General features: G+C 32.9%; 1 protein-coding gene across 1 annotated transcript; it reads left to right on the forward strand.

The window, feature by feature from the left end:
* The first annotated feature begins 5,898 nt into the window (after nucleotides 1-5,898).
* Nucleotides 5,899-6,906, forward strand: LOC140805508 (uncharacterized). The gene has a single exon (XM_073161777.1). It carries the CDS (start codon nucleotides 5,899-5,901, stop codon nucleotides 6,904-6,906), a length of 1,008 nt encoding a protein of 335 aa, XP_073017878.1.
* Nucleotides 6,907-23,690: the final 16,784 nt, after the last annotated feature.

Here is a 23,690-nt window from a genome sequence, read left to right on the forward strand (position 1 = left end):
AATTGCGTAAATTGCAACTTAATGAACTTGATGAACTCAGAAATGATGCGTATGAGAATTCAAGGATTTATAAAGCAAAAATCAAATCATTTCATGATAAAACAATTCTTAGAAAATCTTTTGAGATTGGTAAAAAAGTTTTGCTTTATAATTCTCGACTTCACATATTCCCAGGAAAATTACGATCAAGATGGACAGGCCCATATGTTATAAAGCATGTGTATCCTTATGGAGCTGTGGATATTGAAAATCCTAAAAATGGTGATGTTTTTAAAGTGAATGGACAAAGGCTTAAACCATTTTTGGAAAATGAAATCTTTCAAGAAGAGTTTATTTCCCTTTCTGATCCTTGATTTTTTTTTTTGTGTTGCATTTGATTATTGTTTGTTTTTATTTCAGGTTTTCTTAATCTTTTTATTTTCCCGGTTAAATGGCGGATAACGGTACTCCGTGACTCTCATAGTCGGTTAAATCAGTTTCCCACAATTGCTGATACAAAAATTTAAAAAAAAAAATCATTTCTTTTCTTTTCAAAATGGATGAAATTCTCTCAAAAATTTGTAAATATTTTCCCTCTGTTTCTGAAAATGTTCTAAGAAAAATTTATGCAGGAAGGTGTGAAAGATTGAGATTACTAATGCAAAAAGGAATTCCAGAAGATATTCGTCTTGTAATAGAAGCTAAGGTCCGATTAGGAGGAGAAGTTCCACAATCATTGCTTATTCGGTATTTGCCTGGATTAGGAAAAAGCACTTATGCGAAAAAACGAAGGGCCAAAAGTTTAGGGGTTTGTCATAAGTGTGCAAGATGGACTTGTGACAAACGATGCAGATCTTTGGGATGTGTTTCCAATAACAGAGAAGATAAAATTGATTTCATTAAGAATGGGCTGAGTAAGGAGTCTTTAGATAACATCTTATTGACTCTTGAGACGCATTCTAGTGGACATGTGCATATTGAACTTCTCCGTTTATGGAAACAATTTCAAGATGAGCGTCATAGTCTTGGGAATCTGACTAAAAAAGACCCTGTTTGCCAATTTATAAGAAAATTGGATGGGAAGCATATCCTCGACTCATAGAAGGCGTTGAAGCCGTTTCTGGACGTAAAACCAGAGGAAAATTGTGAGCCACAATCACACTACTGTTTATAAGCATGTGTGTCATTATTTTTTTACTATTTATTCTGTTTACAGCTGTGACCCATAGTTTTGTCATGATAACATATTACCCCTATAAAATCTCTCATCTTTCTTTCTACTTTCGCAGAAAAAAAAAAAAAGGAAAGTAAAAACATGACTGGATCCTCTGCACAAACATTGAAAAATATTTGTGTATTTTGTGGGTCGAGTCCTGGAAAAAATGAAGTGTTTGTAGAAGCAGCGAATAATCTTGGAAAGATATTGGCTGAGAGAAAAATTCACTTGGTATATGGGGGAGGTAATATTGGGTTAATGGGATCTGTTTCAACATCTGCTCATCTTGGAGGTAGTCAGGTATTGGGTATTATTCCTATAGCTTTAGCTGAAGGAAATATTACAGGTGTTACGATTGGGGAGGAATTAAAAGTTTCTTCTATGTATGAAAGAATCACTCAAATGATTGAAAATTCTGATGCTTTTATCGCACTACCAGGTGGTTTTGGTACATTAGAAGAAATTTTTCACACTGTTTCTTGGGCACAACTTAATATCCATAATAAACCCGTGGGCTTGTTGAATATCAATAATTATTATGACAGTTTGTTGACATTTCTTGATAAAGCTGTGGAACAGAATTTCATTTCAGAAAATTCACGACGGATGCTCATCTGTGCTTCGACTGCCGATCAATTAATTGATGATTTGGAAGCTTTTGTTCATAAGCCTGATCCGATGATAACAAAGATCAATTGGTCGCAATCAAGCAGTAAGAAAAGGAAGTTGGATCATTGATTCAAAAGTCGTGGATTGGTTTGTGTTTGTTTCAGTTTGTTATCTTCAATAAAGTTCCAGGTGATATCTCTTTCATTATGTTCTCTTTATTAATAGCTATTTTGACATTAGGGACAATGTCATATTCTGATTGGGGGGAGAACACATATAAAAAAAAAAAAAACAAATTTAAAAAAAAAATTAAATATTATTTTAAAATAAAACCATGTTTATTGTTTGTACCTTAGTAATTTTTTGCAAAAATGTCATACATTACATATTTGAAAGATTTAAATTAGAACATGCATTAATCTATTTAAGAATGTTTAAATTTTATTTGAAAAAAGGTCATTTTTAATATTCTGATCAATATAAAAATATGATTTATGAAATCTTTTTGAGTGATTAACCATTGTGATAAAATTAGGTAGTAAAGTATATGGCCCAAGATATACCTTATAAGAGTGCCTAAAATTTTTGAACTCACACATATTTTGTGAGTGAGTGGAGAGGACTGAGAAAACAGCTTTCGAGCCTTTATTGATCATGAGAGAGACTATCTATTGTTTAGATCTTGAGTTCTTATTTTGAAAAAAAAAATATATATTTCCTGAAAAAAAAAAAAAGAAAAAAAAAGAAAAATACAAAAAGAAAGATGTTGAAGATCTATGTAATTTTTAAGTTATATGCTGCGACCCATTTTTCTCTCATAAGAATAAAAAAATAAAAAAAAAATAAAAAAAGAAAGAGAGAAATACATTGTACAAATTAAATAAATATGTGGTCAAAAAGCATAAACTTAGTCTGATTCCATGATGTAAAAAAAAAAAAAAAAATCAGGAAAAAAAAATATAATAAGAACAACTGGATTTTAAATCAATTGATTTTCTATCTTTTGATTAGTTTGGCTCGTTTGTCTGTCTGCATTCTGTAAACCATTTTTCTGAGCATTTATCTGTATTCCAACTCCATGAGAGAAATCGTTGCCATAAATTGAAACATTTATTAACCTGTGAGGATATGGAGTTGAGACTCTTACTAGGAATTTCTGAAGGCCGTGTACATTTAACTACCTAAAATAAGCTTTAAATTAATCATCTCAAATTATTTCATAAATTATAATTATGATGATCTTGATATAACTTTGACAGTTTTCAAATTTTATTTAAACACTTAGATAGTTCTGATTACATTTCTATTTAAATTAATCAATATGTTTTGTATTGCTATTAACGCTTAAATTGCTAGGGACTAGCAATAAGCTGGTTGGGAGGTGTGATAAACATAAAAATTGTACATTAATTAAATGTTTTATAATATAAATATATAGTTTTTGTTTTATTAAATTTTTAAATATTATATGTTTTATAATAAATTGTATAAAATATAAGTTGTTGTGTAATTATAAGTTTTTACTATTTTTACAGGTTCGATAAAACAAGAATAACCTTGGCGTTGCAAATGGGATTAAGATGATTCTTGGACCTGTAGAAAGTTGATGTTAATATCTACAATATTGGTGGCAAGCATGAGATAAAAATCCTCTCACAATTGGGATCAAATTAAGCAACAATTAAAGTTACCGAAGGAGTGGCAGTTTTACCATGCTCTAGTATTTTGACCATATCTCTCAAACTACTTGGTCAAATATTCTGAAAAAAATACCACAACTAGACAACTCAATTATCCACATGTTTCATTTTATGTGAAGAAGAAAATTCGGAGAAGATGCTTGTCAAAAGTGATGTGCAATATAATATTAATTTCTTGGAACACCAATGAAGACTTATGTGTAAAAAAATAATATTTTATTTGTGGTTGTCTCCCCAAATTTGGCTATAAATAGGGGTGCATTGTAATGTATTGAGATATCCCTCATTCTATGAACAAATCTTTGAGTTCATAATATTTCTCTCTATATTTTTCTTTTATTTCTTCATTTAAATATAATTAGCTTGTTAATTTCATATTCAAAGTTTTACACTTTGAATAATGAATAGCTAACTTCCTAAAGTTGAGATGATAAGGTGAAGCTCTTGGCATGATAATAAGGTTATTATAAGGTAAGAATCTATGTTTTATATTATTTAATCATTATTTATTGTTTATGTTATATTTATTTCTTTAAGCATTTTTATACCCTACTTATAAGTGGGAGTTTTGATTTATTGTTGCTATATGTTACACTAAATTCTTGGAACCATTTAAATGTTAGTTTGGTATTACCAACCATTTAAAATGGATGCCTTGAGTTATTATATATAAATATATTATAATATTAAATTCTTGGAACCATTTAAATGTTAGTTTGGTTTTACCAACCATTTAACTTGGATTCCTTGATTTATTATATATGAATATATTATAGTATTAATTTATTGGTACCATTTAAATGTTTGTTTGGTTTTACCAACCATTTAAAGTGGGAACCTTGATTTAGTGTTTACAAATATATATAGCACAATAAATACTTGACCACATTTATAAGTTTTGGTATATATTATGTACTTATAAGATTATAATTTATAACATAATATAAATATGATTATTTAATATATTGGAACCATTTTATTAAGTGGATTTCAATATTGTTCATTAATGTTAACTTTATTAAAATACCAAGAGTGGATCCTTTAATCTCAACTACTTAAATTTAAATTTGAACAATTAAAATTTACCCATTAAAGATTCAATTAAAATTAAAAAGAAACAAAAACAAAAACAAAAAGACATTGTAGTCGACTTGTAATTACCTTAGCTTCCCTGTGGATACGATATTCGGACTCACCGAATTATACTACTTGTGGACAACCTGCTCTTGGGAGTGCAACAATCAAAGTCGCAACAATTTATGATTTGTGGGGGATCCGTTTATGTTGAGGACGGTGAACTTACAATTTTGTGGGAATGTCGTGAGAGGAAAAGGCCCCAGAGGGAGCCCATTTATGGGAAAAGGCCCCAGAGGGAGCCCGTCTATGGGAGAAGGCCCCCGAGGGAGCCCCGACGATCGTATTTTCACGGTGTAGCCTAGTGCACACCCCCATGGGCCATGTGGAGCTAAGACTGCAGTCGACCAAATGATAAAAGCTAGTCACTTTCAAGGATCAAACTTCACCCAAAATGATATATGATTGAAAGCTTTACGATTTTAAAGATTTTATGATATATGATTCATGATGATGATTATAGCTTATTTTAAATGATTTTTAAAAGATTTATTTATGCTTAAAGTTATTTTAAAATGATTTTACTAGTTATGATTTAATTATGCTCAAATGATTTTTAATGGTATATTATTTTCAAAGGATTATTTTAAATAAAAATATGAATTTAAATGTATGTGGATGTATATGTATTATTTGTTATCCATGTTTAGAACGTGTTGAGTCTTTAGACTCACTAGGTTTGTATGATGCAGGATTTGATGATTTTGGAGGCGGTGACGATTGAGTCGATCGAGTGCAGCAGTACACACCCGAGGGCCTTTGTGTTTCCGCACTAGCTAGATAGATTTAAGGATTTAAAGATTTTGCTAATGATTTTTATTAAAGTTATTTTTATGCTTTATTGCTAGCCGATCTTTTCGAAGGTCGAATTAGGTATTTTGGTTAGCCGATGATTTAGGATTTTATTTCATGCATTTGAGATTTAAATTAAGAAATTATTATGATTCATGATTTTGTTAAATTATTAAATTTAGTTTAGCATTTAGAATTTATGATTTAAGGTTATAAAAAAAATAAAAAAATTAGAGGTCGTTTCAGTTGGTATCAGAGCCAGGTTTTCCCGAAAGGGTTGTGTACTGTCACTTCGAGATGCTCAAGAAATCACGCCTCAAATATGTGAGTTTTTACTGCTTTATATTTTATATGCTTAAAATTCTTTTAAATGTTTATATAATACATGTTATACATGTTAGTTGCATGTAAAAAAAAAAAAAAAAATTAATGCATGTTGGTTACGTGGTTTGGACGACGTATACAGAGATGCCTCCTAGAAGGAATGTGCTTAGGACTGATGAGGGTACACAGGAGGAGGATATCCCACAGCCTCCACCTGGTCAGGATGCTAGTGCCCGTGTACTAGCCGGTATGGCCCGTTTCTTTGAGCAACACGTAGGGAATGGAGCAATGGGTAGGCCAGAGCTAGTATATGAGCGTTTCAGGAGGATGCACCCCGATGAGTTCCATGGCACTACTGATCCATTTATGGCTGAGGGATGGATTAGATCATTAGAGGTAATATTTCGTTATATGGACATGGCGGACGCCGATCGCGTTCGATGTACTATCTACCTGTTGAAAGGCGACGCTTCCTTATGGTGGGAGGGAGCGGAGCGAGGAGTGAATATGGCGACTTTGACTTGGGAAGGATTCAAGAGAGTGTTCTATGACAAGTACTTCACATCCGATGTTCGTTCTAGGCTTAAGAGAGAGTTTATGAGTCTCCGTCAGGGGGATTGGACTGTTGCCGAGTTTGTGCAGAAGTTTGATAGGGGCTGTCACTTTATGCCCTTGATTGCCAATGATCCTGCTGAAAAATTACGACATTTTCTAGATGGTTTGAGGCCGACTATCCGACGCGATGTGACACTTGTCGATCCTGCTGATTATACTACCGCCGTTGCCAGGGCTCTTAGAGCCGAGCAGTCATTGAAGGATATCGATTGGGAGATGCAGCGAAAGAGGAACCGTGCTCAGCAAGCTAATCAGAGTAATAAGAAGCCTCATACGGGACCTTCTAAGCAACCAGAACCACCAAAACCACAAGGACAACCACCTAAAGAAAATGTTCCGAAAGCTGATGAAAAACCACTTTGCAAGGAGTGCAATCGTCCACATTATGGCAAGTGCATGTGGGGCACCTTCAAGTGCTTCAAGTGCGAGGAGTTGGGACACAAGCCTGCGGATTGCACCAAGCCTAGGCAACCCATGACCGGAAGAGTCTATGTGATGCAAGCTACAGAAGATGAGACAGAGCTGACACTACACTGATTTCGAGGTAACCTAGCTGTTTAACATTTTTCTATGCTCTTCTTGCATGAAATGTTAAATTGGGTGATGGGATTTGATTGGGATATTGAAGAACTTAGAGGAAAATAGGATGCATGCGCTACTTGAGCTAGATTTAGGAGTCGACATTGAGAATTTTTGGGTTAGAATTGCAATTTTCAAGATTTTGAGAACTGAATTGAAAAGTAAGATTTAAGCTAGAGGTTAAGTTTGAGGTGGATGAAGGAATCTAAACTTTTCAATCATCAAGTCAAGGAAAATTTCGAGGTCGAAATTCTAATTAAGGGGGGGAGAATTGTAACGTCCGAAAAATCAGTCCACGTAAACCACATGCATGCAAAAATATTTTAATTGCTTAATTGTTTTATTTAATTGCTTTTAAATGCTAGCATGATGTTTATTATATGATTAAATATAGGATTGCATGATTAAATGATTATGTGACATGTTTTCATGAAATTAAAGATTTTGCACGAATATTCGATAATAGGTAGGGGGAAGGAGACCGGGGACGACCAAGACAAGAATATGTATTTTTATTTAAATAGTGGCAAGGCTTCCTAATATGATTAAAATGATTTAATTTTCCTAAAAATATTGGAGTTCGAATTTATTTTACGAGTGGAGCTCGATTTTTCCCGGGAAGCCGGTTTTGGGCAAACAAGGAGTTTTAAAAGATCAAAAATATTATTTTGAGAAAATTTATTTTATAAACTTTTATTATTTAATTAATTAAGTGTTATTGGGCTCAATTTAATGATTTAAAGAAGGCCCAATTACCCTTAATCATACAAGCCCAAACCAAAGCCTATTTAACTTGTTAAATTAATTATAAATAAGTGATTTAGGTTTTGAAAACACCACAACCCTTGGCACCTTTCAGCCGAAAATTTCACACACAAGCACATACTGATTTTCGAAATTAAGGAGGAGAAAAAGGCTAGGAGTTCTTCGTCGTCCGGTCGTCCAACGTCGCACCCTCGCCGAAGATCGTATATTCGAGCGTTATAAACGCAAAGGCACGTTTCCTAAACTTTTTTTTAACATCATACAAATCATAATATGCTTGATTTAATTGTTTATGCATGAAAAATATGTGGGTTCGATTATTTTACGGTAAGTTGCGTATTTTTAAAGTTTTAATGATTTTACAATTATTTGAAAAACGATTTTGATTCCAACGAGTACGCTGCCAAAACATGTTAAAATATGATTAAAATATTAGCAAAACATGTCAATTTTAACAAGAAAATCATGCTGGAACCGTAGGAAAATTTAAAAATAGGAACCATGAGTTTGTCGGAGTCTTGTGGGCATGTTATTGATCCAAGGGGCTTGTTTCTTTGCATGGGGGCTTGGGGCTCGACCAGGGCTTGGGGTTGGGTCCTAAGGGTCGTGGTCTAGGGCTGGGTTGGGTCCTAGGGCGGCTAGGTACGTGTGAGTGGCTAGGGAAGAGTCCTAGTGAACTAGGACTCTCCCCCAAGCTTGTGCGCGGCTGTTATGGTTAGGGAGAGAGGGCAGGAGGGCTAAGGGTGAACCATGCTGGTCAAGCAGGGTCTAGGGTAGAGGGTTAGGGTTCGGATCAGGGTCTGGTGCAGCCTGGGCTCGTGGTGGCTAGAAGGAGATGAAGGCCGAGACCTCAGGATCAAGTGGAAGCTAGCGCGCAGGTTCTGGTTTTTTTTACTTCAGGTGGATGGCTACTGGGTTCAGGGGCTGGGCTAGGTCTGGGTAGGTCGGGGCATGGTCCAGTGATGGTGGGGGTCATGAGGGCTCGGTGGGGGCTCGGCTGGAGGTCTCCTGGTGGGCTAGGAGTCTTGGTGAAGAGTAGGAGAGTCACTCACACACGTACAGAATTGTGGTTCAGTTCCAGGGGCTTTAGCGTGGGCCAGGGCCGGGTTCTATGGGCTGGGCTTGCACAGTAGGGTCCCTAGATAGGTTGGCTAGGTTTTGGTTCAAGGTGGCTCGGGCGTGGCTCGGGTAAATTAGGAGATAGCTCGGTGTGTTCGGTTAAGGGTCAAAAAACGAGATTTTAAGAACTAAAAATAGAACCATGGGTCCACGGGTGTGGCTCATGATTTGGAAGGGTAGGATAAATACTAAAAATGTTATTTTTAAAATTTGGGATCAAAATAACGAGTTTCGGAATTTTCCGGGATTTAATCGCCGCACAAAACGTTAATTAACGAATTAATTGAAACGCCTATTTTTAAGCTTTATAAATTAGGAAAAATTAGGTTTAAGCTTAAATAATTATTAAAAGTCTAATTTTTTAATTTGGGAATTTTATATTAAGGTTTGGATTAATTCGAGATTAAAACACGTTAATACGTCTTATTTAAAGATTAAATTTAAAAGTCATCGATTTAAGCCAAATAAAAATATGAGAAAATTCATGTAAGTTTAAATAATTATTTATAATAATTCCATGTCATTAAAAGTGAGAAAAAGGTAAAAAAATGAGAATTTTTACGTCCAGGGGTAAAAAGGTCTTTTTACACTTAAGAAAATACGATAATGCTTGGCAGCGTCCCGAAGGATCATAATGCATGTAAAATGATATTTTATGATTTTTATATGATGATTTTAATGATAATGTGTATTTTTACGATTTATGGTAAAGCTATGCAATTTCTACTGTCTAAAAATGCTATTTTTGGAAAGCTGTCTTATTTTATGATTTTTAAAGAAAATGAAAAATATTTTGAGGGATGTGAATTGACTGTGACAAAAGATATGATATATGATTTATGATTTGTGGGGGATCCGTTTATGTTGAGGACGGTGAACTTACAATTTTGTGGGAATGTCGTGAGGGGAAAAGGCCCCAGAGGGAGCCCATTTACGGGAGAAGGCCCCAGAGGGAGCCCATTTATGGGAAAAGGCCCCAGAGGGAGCCCGTCTATGGGAGAAGGCCCCCGAAGGAGCCCCGACGATCGTATTTTCAAGGTGTAGCCTAGTGCACACCCCCATGGGCCATGTGGAGCTAAGACTGCAGTCGACCAAATGATAAAAGCTAGTCACTTTCAAGGATCAAACTTCACCCAAAATGATATATGATTGAAAGCTTTACGATTTTAATGATTTTATGATATATGATTCATGATGATGATTATAGCTTATTTTAAATGATTTTTAAAAGATTTATTTACGCTTAAAGTTATTTTAAAATGATTTTACTAGTTATGATTTAATTATGCTCAAATGATTTTTAATGGTATATTATTTTCAAAGGATTATTTTAAATAAAAATATGAATTTAAATGTATGTGGATGTATATGTATTATTTGTTATCCATGTTTAGAACGTGTTGAGTTTTTAGACTCACTAGGTTTGTATGATGCAGGATTTGATGATTTTGGAGGCGGTGACGATTGAGTCGATCGAGTGCAGCAGTACACACCCGAAGGCCTTTGTGTTTCCGCACTAACTAGATAGATTTAAGGATTTAAAGATTTTGCAAATGATTTTTATTAAAGTTATTTTTATGCTTTATTGCTAGCCGATCTTTTCGAAGGTCGAATTAGGTATTTTGGTTAGCCGATGATTTATGATTTTATTTCATGCATTTGAGATTTAAATTAAGAAATTATTATGATTCATGATTTTGTTAAATTATTTAATTTAGTTTAGCATTTAGAATTTATGATTTAAGGTTATAAAAAAAAATAAAAATAAAATAAAAAAATTAGAGGTCGTTTCACAAAACATCGAGAATTGATTCTTCTTATAGAAGAAAAATATACCCAATGGGAAAAAACTCCATGGACTATCATGGAACGAAACGTAACCAATACATCATAAGCATATGGTTCTTATAAGCAAAGAGGATTTTATGAAAATCTTCTGATATCTACAAAAAGTGTGGATATAACTCACTTTTTCAGTAATACTCAGCAGAAAGGATGTTATAACTTCTCCAAGTTTATCATTAAGAAGATAATATCTATTGAGGAATGGGGTATATCTCCATTGGTGGAAAAAGAATTTTATTCTGAAAATCATAAAATGAGTTTTAAATTCAATTTTTGGAATTTTATTGAAAGTTTAATAAAACTTTGTTTTATGAAAATGAAAAAAAGAAACATACATGGTTTCTAAAGATTTGTAAAATGTTTTTCACCATCCTATTCCAAATTGGTTTTTTATTTGGTGGAAGATATTTGGTGTATCTGCAAAAATTTTGCCAGAGGTTTTTATAAAACCCATGAATACTTGGCTAAATGTTTTCCCAAGTATTAAAAAATCATTTCCTGAACATTGGATCGATGGCAAGACTTTATGTCTATTTTTCATGGAATTTGGAATACCATGGATATGGAAATGACAACCAGAATTTAGATATATTGATGAAGGAATCCCTTACATATGGCGAGTCAGTCTCACTAAATTTTGGAACAAATTACTACGTGAAGATCCAGAAACTGGAAAGCCATGTGGTTATGACACTCTTCGTCAAATTGAGGAAAAAATTTCATTATATCAGAAAGAACTTCATCATTAACAAGAATAGGAAAAAGCCTCTATGAGTCCATTCAAGATTCTCACTCAGAAATATTCTGAAATGTATTCAAAAGATAAAATGATCGAGATTTATATTGAAAAAAATGAAGAAGGATCTTTTCCAGAATATTGGATGCTCTGATTCAAAGTCAGATAAATCTATGGCGTCTGAATCCAGCGAGAATCAATTCATACATCTAATGCAAATGGAGGACGCACAAGATCCAGAGGATGATACTCCTCAATTATCTCAAATAGAAGATATCTTTGAAAATTTGAAGAAATCTCTAAAGAAAAATCTCAAAAATGATTAAAAATTTGTTGGAAGTGGAATCTTACTATTCAGAGTTGGTGGAATAACACATCATGGCATATCATGACAAAAGTGGGTGGAATATCACTATATACTTTTTGAATTTTGTAACCATGTTACTTTTTGCTTTAATAAAGCATTTTACTGTTTTTATTTTGAGATGGAATCCGGGGTTTCATGTCCGGCTCTTCTATCTATTTATAGGATCATTCTGTGTTCTTAGAAGGACACGGTTGAGTTTGCTCCCCTAAACTCATGTCCGGCTCTTCTAAACTCAACCGTGTCTTTCTAAGAACACAGAATGATCCTATAAATAGATAGAAGAGCCGGACATGAAACCCCGGATTCCATCTCAAAATAAAAACAGTAAAATGCTTTATTAAAGTAAAAAGTAACATGGTTACAAAATTCAAAAAGTATACAGTGATATTCTACCCACTTTTGTCATGATATGCCATATGTGTTATTCCACCAACTCTGAATAGTAAGATTCCACTTCCAACAAATTTTTAATCATCTTTGAGATTTTCCTTTAGAGATTTCTTCAAATTTTAAAAGATATCTTCTATTTGAGATAATTGAGGAGTATCATCCTCTGGATCCTGTGCGTCCTGCATTTCCATTAGATGTATGAATTGATTCTCGCTGGATTCAGACGCCATAAATTTATCTGACTTTGAATCAGAGCATCCAATATTCTGGAAAAGATCTTTCTTCATTTCTTCAATATAAATCTCAATCATTTTATCTTTTGAATAAATTTCAAAATATTTCTGAGTGAGAATCTTGAATGGACTCATAGAGGCTTTTTCCTATTCTTGTTCATGATGAAGTTCTTTCTGATATAATGAAATTTTTTCCTCCATTTGATGAAGAGTGTCATAACAATAAGGCTTTCCAGTTTCTGGATCTTCACGTAGTAATTTGTCCCAAAATTTAGTGAGACTGACTCGCCATATGCAAGGGATTCTTTCATCAGTATATACAAATTCTGGTTGTCATTTCCATATCCATGGTATTCCAAATTCCATGAAAAATAAACATAAAGTCTTGCCATCGATCCAATGTTCAGGAAATGATTTTTTAATACTTGGGAAAACATTTAGCCAAGTATTCATGGGTTTTATAAAAACCTCTGGCAAAATTTTTGCAGATACACCAAATATCTTCCACCAAATAAAAAACCAATTTGGAATAGGATGGTGAAAAACATTTTACAAATCTTTAGAAACCATGTATGTTTCTTTTTTTCATTTTCATAAAACAAAGTTTTATTAAACTTTCAATATAATTCCAAAAATTGAATTTAAAACTCATTTTATGATTTTCAGAATAAAATTCTTTTTCCATCAATGGAGATATACCCCATTCCTCAATAGATATTATCTTCTTAATGATAAACTTGGAGAAGTTATAACATCCTTTCTGCTGAGTATTACTGAAAAAGTGAGTTATATCCACACTTTTTGTAGATATCAGAAGATTTTCATAAAATCCTCTTTGCTTATAAGAACCATATACATATGATGTATCGGTTACGTATCGTTCCATGATAGTCCATGGAGTTTTTTCCCATTGGGTATCTTTTTCTTCTATAAGAAGAATCAATTCTCGATGTTTTGTCTCTGTATATAGAGCTGAATCATTTTCATCTTCTTTAATGATATTCGCATATGATGCTGAAGCTTGAGAATCTGTATTATTTCTCTGCTTTTGTTTCAAGAATTCTTGAAATTCATTGTATAACTCATTTTTCTCAGTACTACTGGCTGATGAACTAGATAAGTTATGGGCTATTAGCCTTTGCTTTCCATGTTGTGCAATAATATTAGGGGGTTTTCCCCTACCACATCGCCCTCTATAAGAGGACTCTCCTCTTCCTCGAGAATACATATCTGTAAATGAAAACATTAGGATAAATATTCCCGAGTTAAGAAATCGGGTAGATGATTATCTTCACCTTTTTTATAAATAATTTCAAAATCAAAGGGAGCTAAATGAGCCTGCCATCTTGCAAACATTTGTTTAGAAACATCATGTTTAAAATCTTTGTTAAACATAAATTTTGCAGATTTACAGTCAGTTTTTATTATAAACTTTTGATTATATAAATCATCTTGAAATTTTAAAATGCATCTAACAATAGCTAAAATTTCTTTTGCTACTGTGGAGTATTTTTGCTGGGCATTATTCCATTTTCCAGAATAAAATCTTATAAGATATTCTTGTTTTATTTGGGGATCTTTTGTTTCAAGATTCCTCCAAAACCTATATCTGAGGCATCAATTTCAACTATTTTGTCCCATTGGGGATTAGCAAGCATAAGACAAGGAAGGTTTTTAACTTTTTCCTTAATATTTTTAACAGCTATAGTATGTCTTTCAGACCAATGTAAAGGATTTTTCTTTAACTTATCATATAAGATAGCAGAATCTTTAGTAAGATCTTTTATATAAGGAGAAATATAATTTAAACTTGCTAAAAATATTTGTAAATGAGTTTTATCAGTTATAATATCTGGGAATTTCGAACCAAATTCTATACTTCTTTGTATTGGAATTATTTTTCCTTTCTCAATCATATGACCAAGAAATCTAATATTAGTTTGAAAAAAAATCATTTTAGATTTTGATATAACAAGACCATTTTGAATAACAATATTTTTAAACATATCTAAATGTTTAAAATGTGTTTCAATATCATTTGAAAATACTAAGATATCATCAATATAAACAATTATAAAATTGCTATAATTATAAAAAATATCATTCATAATTTTTTGAAATTCTGAAGGGGTATTTTTAAGTCCAGATGACATTACTGTCCATTCATAATGTCCTATTGGAACATTAAAAGCAGTTTTATATCTATCAGATTCTTTTATTTGAATTTGCCAAAATCCTGATTTTAAATCAAATTTTGAAAATATGATTGCATGTACTAATCTATCTAATAAATCTTTTTTATTATGAATAGGATGTCTAATCCATTTTAAAACCTTATTAAGAGGTGTATAATTTATGACTAATCTAGGAACTCTTCTTTCCTCTTTAGAATGTTTATTAACATAAAAAGCAGTACATGACCAAGGAGATTGAGAATGTTTTATTGAATCTTTATCTAATAAAGAATGAATTTCATTCTTGCATAATTCTAAATATTCAGAATTCATTTGACAAGGACGAGCCTCGGTTGGAATATTCTTTTCATCAAAATTCTCTTCATATGGAAGAGAGATGATATGCTTCTTACGATTCCAAAAAGCATTTGGAAGATCATTGCATATATCTAATGAGAATTTATTATAATTAATTTTAATTTTTTCCTGTAATTTAGGATTTTGTAATTTATCATCTATAGTTAAAATATTGACTTCTTCTTTTAAAGAATTAATTTGAAAAGTTTTCCTATCAATCTTTTCTTGTAATTTATTTAGAATTCTATGAACAAATTTAGTTATAAACTTTAAATAAATAGGATTACCTTGAAAAGTTCCTATAATACATGTTTCATCAACATAAGTTAGAGGATATATTTGATAAATAAAAGGAAGACCAAGTATAAGTTGGCTAGAAATATCTTTTGCTAATAAAAAATTGGTTTGGATACAGTTTTTATCTTTGCAAATATATACTTTTGGTAATTTATAATTTATTTCTAAAGGTTCTCCTCCTGCATGAGAAAGAGAATGAATAGTTTTATGAAAATATTTCGTAGGAATTAATCCTTCCTGTATAACATTTAAATCTGCACCACTATCAATCATAGAAATAAAATTCTTTTTATAAGAATTTTCAATTAATAGAGTAATATTAGTATACCATTTTTGAGATATGATCATACTTAAAACAGATAAATGTTTTTGATTTGGATCAGGAAAAGAAATATCTTGAAAATTATCAAAATTTTAAAAATTATTAACTGAATTATGTGTTTCAATGATTGAAATACGATAATTTAAACTATTATTATTATGTTGTAAAAGTTTTACTTGTTCTTTAAGATTTTCAATTTCTTTTACTAAATCTTGTATAGTAATTCGATTTTGTTTATTATATTTCTGTTGTAGAAGATTTTTTACATCTTTCATGGAATAAGTGTGGGGACCCTGACGCTAATTCGATTCTTAATTATCGCTAATTCTATTCTTAATCATCTTTGAGACCAATTAATCAATTATAATAAACAGGGTCTAATTTTTTTTTTTAACATACACTATTACATGTGGAACGTTATGGCATTCAGCTATTATACATATCAATATAAATTAAAGTACGAGTCTTGTATAACATACATTTATTCTAACTAAGGTTTAACAACTAAACATCAAGTGTCCAAACCCCATTTCTAATCAAAGTCCATAGTCTCCACTCTAATCACGGTCTCTCTTCATCTCCTTGACCCTGAACCTGTCCTACCTGTTGTCATGTACACGTACAAACAAGACAACAGCCGGATAACTCCGGTGAGAATTATATTCTCAGTATAAATCAACGAAACATGCATTTCATATAATAGAAATAAAAACATGAAGCATATATTCATAACATGAATCGCAATCAGAAACATGAATCAATATCAAACTATAAATCATATTCGTGACTCCACATCTAAGACTAGACTCATTCCTAGTCGAGGGATCCCGGTTTCCAGACGTTGGCATTCCATATCGATCACCAGTAATAGAAGAAACTCCGATTCTATCCACATCGATATGGTATCGATCACCAGTAATAGAAAAAACTCCAATTCTATCCACATCGATAACCAATCATCCGGTGACAGACTTGGGCACTATCGCCAATACACTATCTTGTGACATCGTGCAATGTACCCGTGGCGATCCCACCACTATCAGGCCCTTCTGTCACAAGATTACTCATCTAATACATGCTTCCTACAAATCAATAGAACATCATATAATAATCAAATCAATGTATACAATAACAATAAGTATGTGATTTAGGGAAACCCAAGTATATCCTACTTGAGTTGATCTCCCAATACCACATTGACTTATACTTTTATCTTCTCGATCTGACGAAGTCGAAGTCTCGAAGTCAAATATGTCCATATCAAATCTGGAATGATAATATCAAATAAACACAATATCAATATACAATCCAATTCACGACTTGATCTGATCACTATACAAATCAAACATAATCTGATTAATGTCACGACAGAACGATACAATCATAATCAATACTGAATCTGATTAACACCAATCTACTGATGCTTCGACGGTATGATAATACGGTCCTGATAACCCCGTCAGTCTCAACATCACATACATACTATCACGAGACATAATCAATAACAATACAGCTCATAACCCCAGCGATAACAGATCATAATCTCAAATCGGTGCAATCTCATTCATATCACTTCCGAAAATCATAATAATTATATAATAAGTCCGTTCTTCGATCTGATTTCAAATATACGATGTCTACTATATCAGAAACACCATATATGATTCGTATTCAATTTTGACAACATCATAATTTCAAACGATATCAAAACGTAACAAAACTTACGTCCTGTTATAGCTGTCGTCGCTAAGAACTCGGTACTGTACTCAAATTCAAAATCAGACGAGCGGATTTTTGCTCTAATGCGAAACTCTGAAACTTTTCCACTTGAGCTCTCGGTTTCCTTCTTTTCTTTTCTAATTCATTTTACTAAAGATATGTATATACATACATACATATATACATATATATAAGGGGCAAATGGCTCTTTTTCGTGCTGCATGCCGCGCGCATATGCGCCGGAAGTTCTATCCGGAAATCAGCTGCTGGACTGCTCGCGCATATGCGCGCACATAAGTCGCGCATATGCGCGAGACTTACTGTCTCGTGCATTCCACCACTCGCGCATATGCGCGCCTTCCGCCGGCGCATATGCGCGAGGTCCTCTGGACAATCACTTTGGTTACTGGACACCTCGCGCATATGCGCGCCCTCACGACGTGCATATGCGCGGGGTCTTCTGCCAAGCCCGCGCATGTGTGCGCACCAGATCGCGCATGTGCGCGGATGGCGTCTCCCTCGCCCATATTTCACGTCGTTTCTCGTCTTTCCTGATCTGGTTCATTTCATCTATATTTACCTTAATTAATCCATAAATCATTTCAGATTAATCTCAGATTACAGTAAATAAAATCTCGGGCATTACAATAAGCTTGTTCTTGTTTAACAAGAATGTTATTATTATTGCTAGTTGATGCAGTATTCTCCATTTGATCTATAATTGTAGATTTTAATACTGGATCCTTAATCATTTTAAGGAATTCTAAAATATTATTGTTTGTTAACACATTAATATTTAAGTCTTGAAATTAAGACATGATTTTATAAATCATCATTTTTATTATCCTCTATATGATTTAAACAAGATTTTTCTTGAATACAATTATTATATTCTTCTAAATCATCAGAAATTTCTGATTCACTATCTATTATTTCATCTGAAATATAAGATTCTGAAGAATTCTCAGTTTCACTGTCAGAATTATTATTTGAATCCATTATTATTTTAAATAATGTTTCCTTTAGATTTTCATCTATGTCTATTAATTTTGTTTTTAGCCCAACATTGATTTGCATAATGTCTATTTTCTATAAATTATTAATTTATTTTTGTATTTCTCTTCTTTCCGTGAATTACGGCTTTTTACATTTTCTACATTCTTCTATTTTTGTATTTTTGTATTTCTCTTCTTTCTATATATTTTTTCATCTTTTTCTTTAATTTTCTTCTTACCTTTATTAGGTAAGTCCATACCAAATTGATCACAAAATTTACCTAATTGTTTTTTCTCAAGTAAATTCTATCTTTTAATCTGGTTGTTTAATTTTAATTCGTTACAGAGAGCTAAACCCTCTTTAATACAAATATTAATTAATTTTCCATAAGTATAATTTTTATATGGAATATTAATATCATCTTTTCTTAAAACTTTTCTAATTCTTTCAGCAAATAGAAAAGGTAAGCCATCTATAAATTTGGCTTTCCAGAAACTATTATTACAATCTGGTATCTCATAAATTCGAGATGAAAAGATATCTTTATACCATCTAAAATCAGTAAGTGTTTTGCATTTTAAAATAATTAATAAAGTACGAATCTTTTCACTATCATCAGTGAATTTATCAGTAATATATTCAATCATTGTCATTATTAATGAATATACTACATTTTCTGATTGAATATTTGTAACGTACCGTATTTTACACTACTTAAAATTTGCGGAAAAATTAAAAATTTTCTTAAATAAAACATTCATACGGTCGTCACTCAACATTCATAAAAATAAATCTCACAATCATCCGTTACCAATAAAATTTTGCTAAAATAAACTGTCTCAAATCGTCTCACGTTCAAATCAAAACATCAGAGTATTTTAAAAATTTGCATAAACATAAACTTGCGGTCCTCGGGTTTAGCCTGCCACTCAGCCCAAGCCTGCCCCTTGGTCATCACCTCCCGTCTCCTCAACATAGTCACCTGCATCGATCAAGTCTAGTGAGTATAAAGACTCAACCCGTATAAACTGGAAATAACGAGTAATACGTAATAAAACCACATGCAACTTGAAAATATGACATACATACTTGGAACTTGAACTTGCATAATAAACTTGAACATACGTACATACATACTTCGACGTGCCATAACTTAAACTTTTCATAAACATGCTGCATACTTGAACATGCTTTAACATACATAACTTCATCATTTTGCGTAGAGGATGTTTCAAAGCAAGTGACCCGTAACATAAATGAGCCTGATCAGACTATACCACAGTACTGGGCTGACAGGGACGTATCCGCTGCCGCATACATAAGATCCCTGTTCATAATTTAACAGGCCAGTTGATCCACGTTCATAATTTAACGCTTCCCAACCACGATCTAACCCGTTCATAATTTAACGGGCGGATTGGTCCCCGTTCATAATTTAACGCTTTCCAATCCTAACATAATTTGGTCACAAGACATTTAGCATACCTCAAAAACTAAAAAAATGTTTTCTTGCACGTCAACATACTTACTTGGCGTTGAGGGATTCGTTGGACTTCGACTGGGGCCGTTGCTGCTACTTACTAACGTGAATTTCATACTTAACTTGCATTACTTAGACGTAGGTACTCGAGCTCACCACCAAAGTGAATAAATAGCTTAGGACATTCTAGTTCGCTCCTGGCTTGACCTCGTTTAATCATCGTACTAAACCATGACGTAAAACCACAAAACAAATCCTATATTTATACATAGATAAATTTTAACCATGGTGCTAAACCATGATATAGAACCCCGAAGCAAATCCTAAAAAAAAAATAAAAATAAAAAAAATAAAATTTTTTTTTTTAATTTTTTTTTTTTTTTTTTCCAAAAACGGACCCCGTGTAGGGGTCCGTGTACGGGTCCGGGTAGGCTCTGGAATTTCGTATTTTTGAAGGAAAACGGACACGGACTCCGTGTAGGGGTCCGGGAAGGGGTCCGGGTAGGCACTGGACTTGAAAACTCACGAAAATTCAATAACTTATTCATTCACCCTTTCAATCCAAGCCTAAGGATCATGAACCAACACCTCTAGACTCATCCTAGGATGTTATTACATTGATTCAAACCCATAAAAACGCCCCAAACGTCCCTAAGCATCAACAATTAATTCCAACACAACAATAACTCGTAATTAGACATCGTTTCGCTTCCTACGACTTCTATTACATCCCAAGCCAAACCCGACCCGAACGAACCACCAAATAACACCTAAATACATCTCGTAACATATATAAATGCAGTAGCACAAGCCCGGCGATGTCCAACGAAGCCTGCAACAAATAACTTCAAGAACACATTTTACATAAAAGTCGCAGCTTGAGCAGTCCCACGAAAAACGTCATAACTCACTCAATTTTCATCCAAAAATCTCGAATTTTATATTAAAACGAAGCTATCGAAAAGTTCTACAATTTTTTAGTTGAAAGTTATCTCAAATTCTCGACGGAAAAATCGCAGTTTCGAGAGGAACAGCAAGTTACGAGATTTCAGATCTAAAAAGTATTTCAAACGCATTCAAATCAGTTTCCGCTCAAACGACGAACGTCATACATAAATTTTCACGCATAAAAATACACAACGCATACTATGACAAGATCGATGCAGAAAGAACAGAATATACGTGCCTTTTGATATTCAAAAATACCGTGACGACGATACCGAAGCGGAGAGGGATGCGAGGTTGATCCGGGACGAACGGGGCACTAAAATCCTCAAAGGAAACACACGAAAAGTTGCTGGAAATCGAAGAGGGAAGGGGCGGCTGCTCTAGCTTGAGGAACCCTAGGTTTCACTCTTTCAAAATAATAAAATTCTGAATGTGTGTGAGTGTGTGTGTGTATCGGTGTGTGTGTGTGTAAAAGTGTGAAAGTCGTGTAGTGTGTGTGTGTGGCTAGATTAGGGGATTAAAATATTGTTTAAAAATAATTTAACCAATAATTAAAAGTTAACCCACACTAGCTCATCACTTCCTTAGAAATAAAATACACACTAATTTCAAATAAACTCCTTAATTCAAATAACACACACAAAAATGCTAATTTTAAAAGTTTCAAACTCTACAATTCCTAAATACATAAATAAGGCTTTTAAAATACTAAAAACTTAATAAATTATTTAAAATGCCCCACTCTTGACTTAAAATAAAATACCACACTTTAAATTGCTAAAAATCGTCACCGGTCTTTTCCTCGATCCCGCCTCGAATAATCGCCTGAAACATGAAACTCGAAAAGTATTTTAACATGCACCAATTAAACATAAATATTAAAATAATGCAAATTCTTAAATCGTGAATTAAAACCCAAATCAATGAATTAAGCATGCATGAAAACCATTTAATAAAATACATAAGGAATTTAATAACTTGCACGCACGTGGTTCATGTGAATCTCAAATTTCGGGACGTCACAATCTATCCCTCTTAATTTGAATTTCGTCCCTGAAATTCGCTTATCCTCGATAATCCAAAAGTTAGATTCTTAATTCTAGTATCCCAACAATCCACGCTACCGCTGCGCTACTCTGATAAATTAAGCTTTATGTTGTCCTTACGTCTCTTCAATCCTAATTAAATTGCCTACCAAAAACCTCGTTTGCGAAATACAACTTAAACGGCTTATGGTAACTTAGTTTACTTTACTACGACCTCGAATTCTGACTTTTCTCGTCGTTCCCAATATTAGAAATGGAGGTTCAAACTTATCGTATCTTACCTTCTTTATACTATACCTGTAATGTCAACGACCTATTACATTAGCATTTATGCAGTTCAACTTAAGAACTCTTAGCACCTAAGGTTACTGATCAACTTCTATCCTCGGCAATACACTTAAAAGATACACCTTATCTTAATTCCATATGTTAATATTGGCCTACAATCCCTGAATCGAATATTTACCTTACGATACAAACTTACATAACTTAGCTATTTACGAGTACGTCCCAAATATAAAATATCGATCCTCTCCTTAAATAAGAAAAACTTTCTAGCATCAATCACAAGCTTAAACTATTTTCTTCACAATTACAATATAGTTAAAGCCTAAGACACTTGAGCCTTCCTCATTGAAACAAATGTCGCATTCTTAAGTATCCTCAATGCTTAATTAATTCTAGCGTATAAAACTTAATAAGTTATCCCATATTAGCTTTAGACTAACTCTAATAAATCAAATTCACTTATAAACCATAGAATTCTAGAATCCCTATATCAAGCTTGTAGATTTCTTACTCAATAAAAATCTTAATATTCCTTCATTGATAACTCATGTTGAACACCACTAATTCCCTTTTGTTTTTATTTCACCCAAAAATTCCGTATGAGCAAATATCCCTTAAATTTGAAATTCAACCTTACGCAGTCCAAATAGTTTTGGATAACATAATTCCAACACACATCTTCACTTATTCTCAAGTTTCTTAATAACCTACAAAAATTCCCAAGACAAGATGTCTACCTCAATTCTTACATGCGTCGTCTATTAAATAACCTAATCATCAACCATACCCAACCTTCTAGAAAATCAAATTCCAACAAAGGTACAAGCTTAACTATTACAATCATGACTAAAACTTATGACACATAGACTTAAGTTCCCAAGAAAATTTCGCTAACTCAATGTCTACTCTTATAACTGAGCTAAACGATCAACTTTACCTCAAATCGTTATCACCCGGAATTTTTAAATTTGCCGCAACATTAATTTCGCTAGCGCTTAACTTTTCGAGCCCAATGTCAATTCGTCTTACAATCCCCTTTATCACCATTTCTTATAATATTATAACCCAGATACTTCAAGGTTCTAATAAATCCTTTGAGCTTAAATCCTCGAGAATTCCTATCATTTAAACCATTCAGTTATCACTTACCGCTAAACTAGTTCTCTCAATTTCATAAAATTGTAGCATAAATTCTTAATTTCCTCGAACATTTAATCCAGTTGTCCTAAAGTACAAAAATTTTACAATTACCCATAAGTTGTTGGCGTTCCTAATTCCATCTTATAGATTTCTCGTAACACAAAGTTCAATAATTTTAATCTTATTAAACCCAAAATCAATTCCATAACCTCGAAAAGCTACTGATCGTACTCAAGTGTTCCTTAAAAGTTCGAACTCAATCCTCAAAAATTTCGAAATTTGCAATTTGGTCCTTAAAGTTCCCACGATTTATATTTTTGGCCCTACAACTCTTTGAAATTTGCATCTTCGTACCCATAAATTTTTTTTTCGACTTAACCTCATTAACCTTAAAATTCTTTGCACTCAAAATCAAATCCCCAAAAGCATTCGTAATTGTCAAATTTAACTTATGACTCACTAGTCTAACATCAGTACTACTATCCAAAAATTAATATAGAAAAATCATTTACAACTTTTT

Source organism: Primulina eburnea, chromosome 11 (genome assembly GCF_022965805.1).
Source record: "Primulina eburnea isolate SZY01 chromosome 11, ASM2296580v1, whole genome shotgun sequence".
Classification (NCBI taxonomy): domain Eukaryota; kingdom Viridiplantae; phylum Streptophyta; class Magnoliopsida; order Lamiales; family Gesneriaceae; genus Primulina; species Primulina eburnea.

Excerpts from the sequence above, each read along its gene's own strand:
- LOC140805508 (XM_073161777.1), top strand. The coding sequence starts at position 5,899 with ATGCCTCCTAGAAGGAATGTGCTTAGGACTGATGAGGGTACACAGGAG.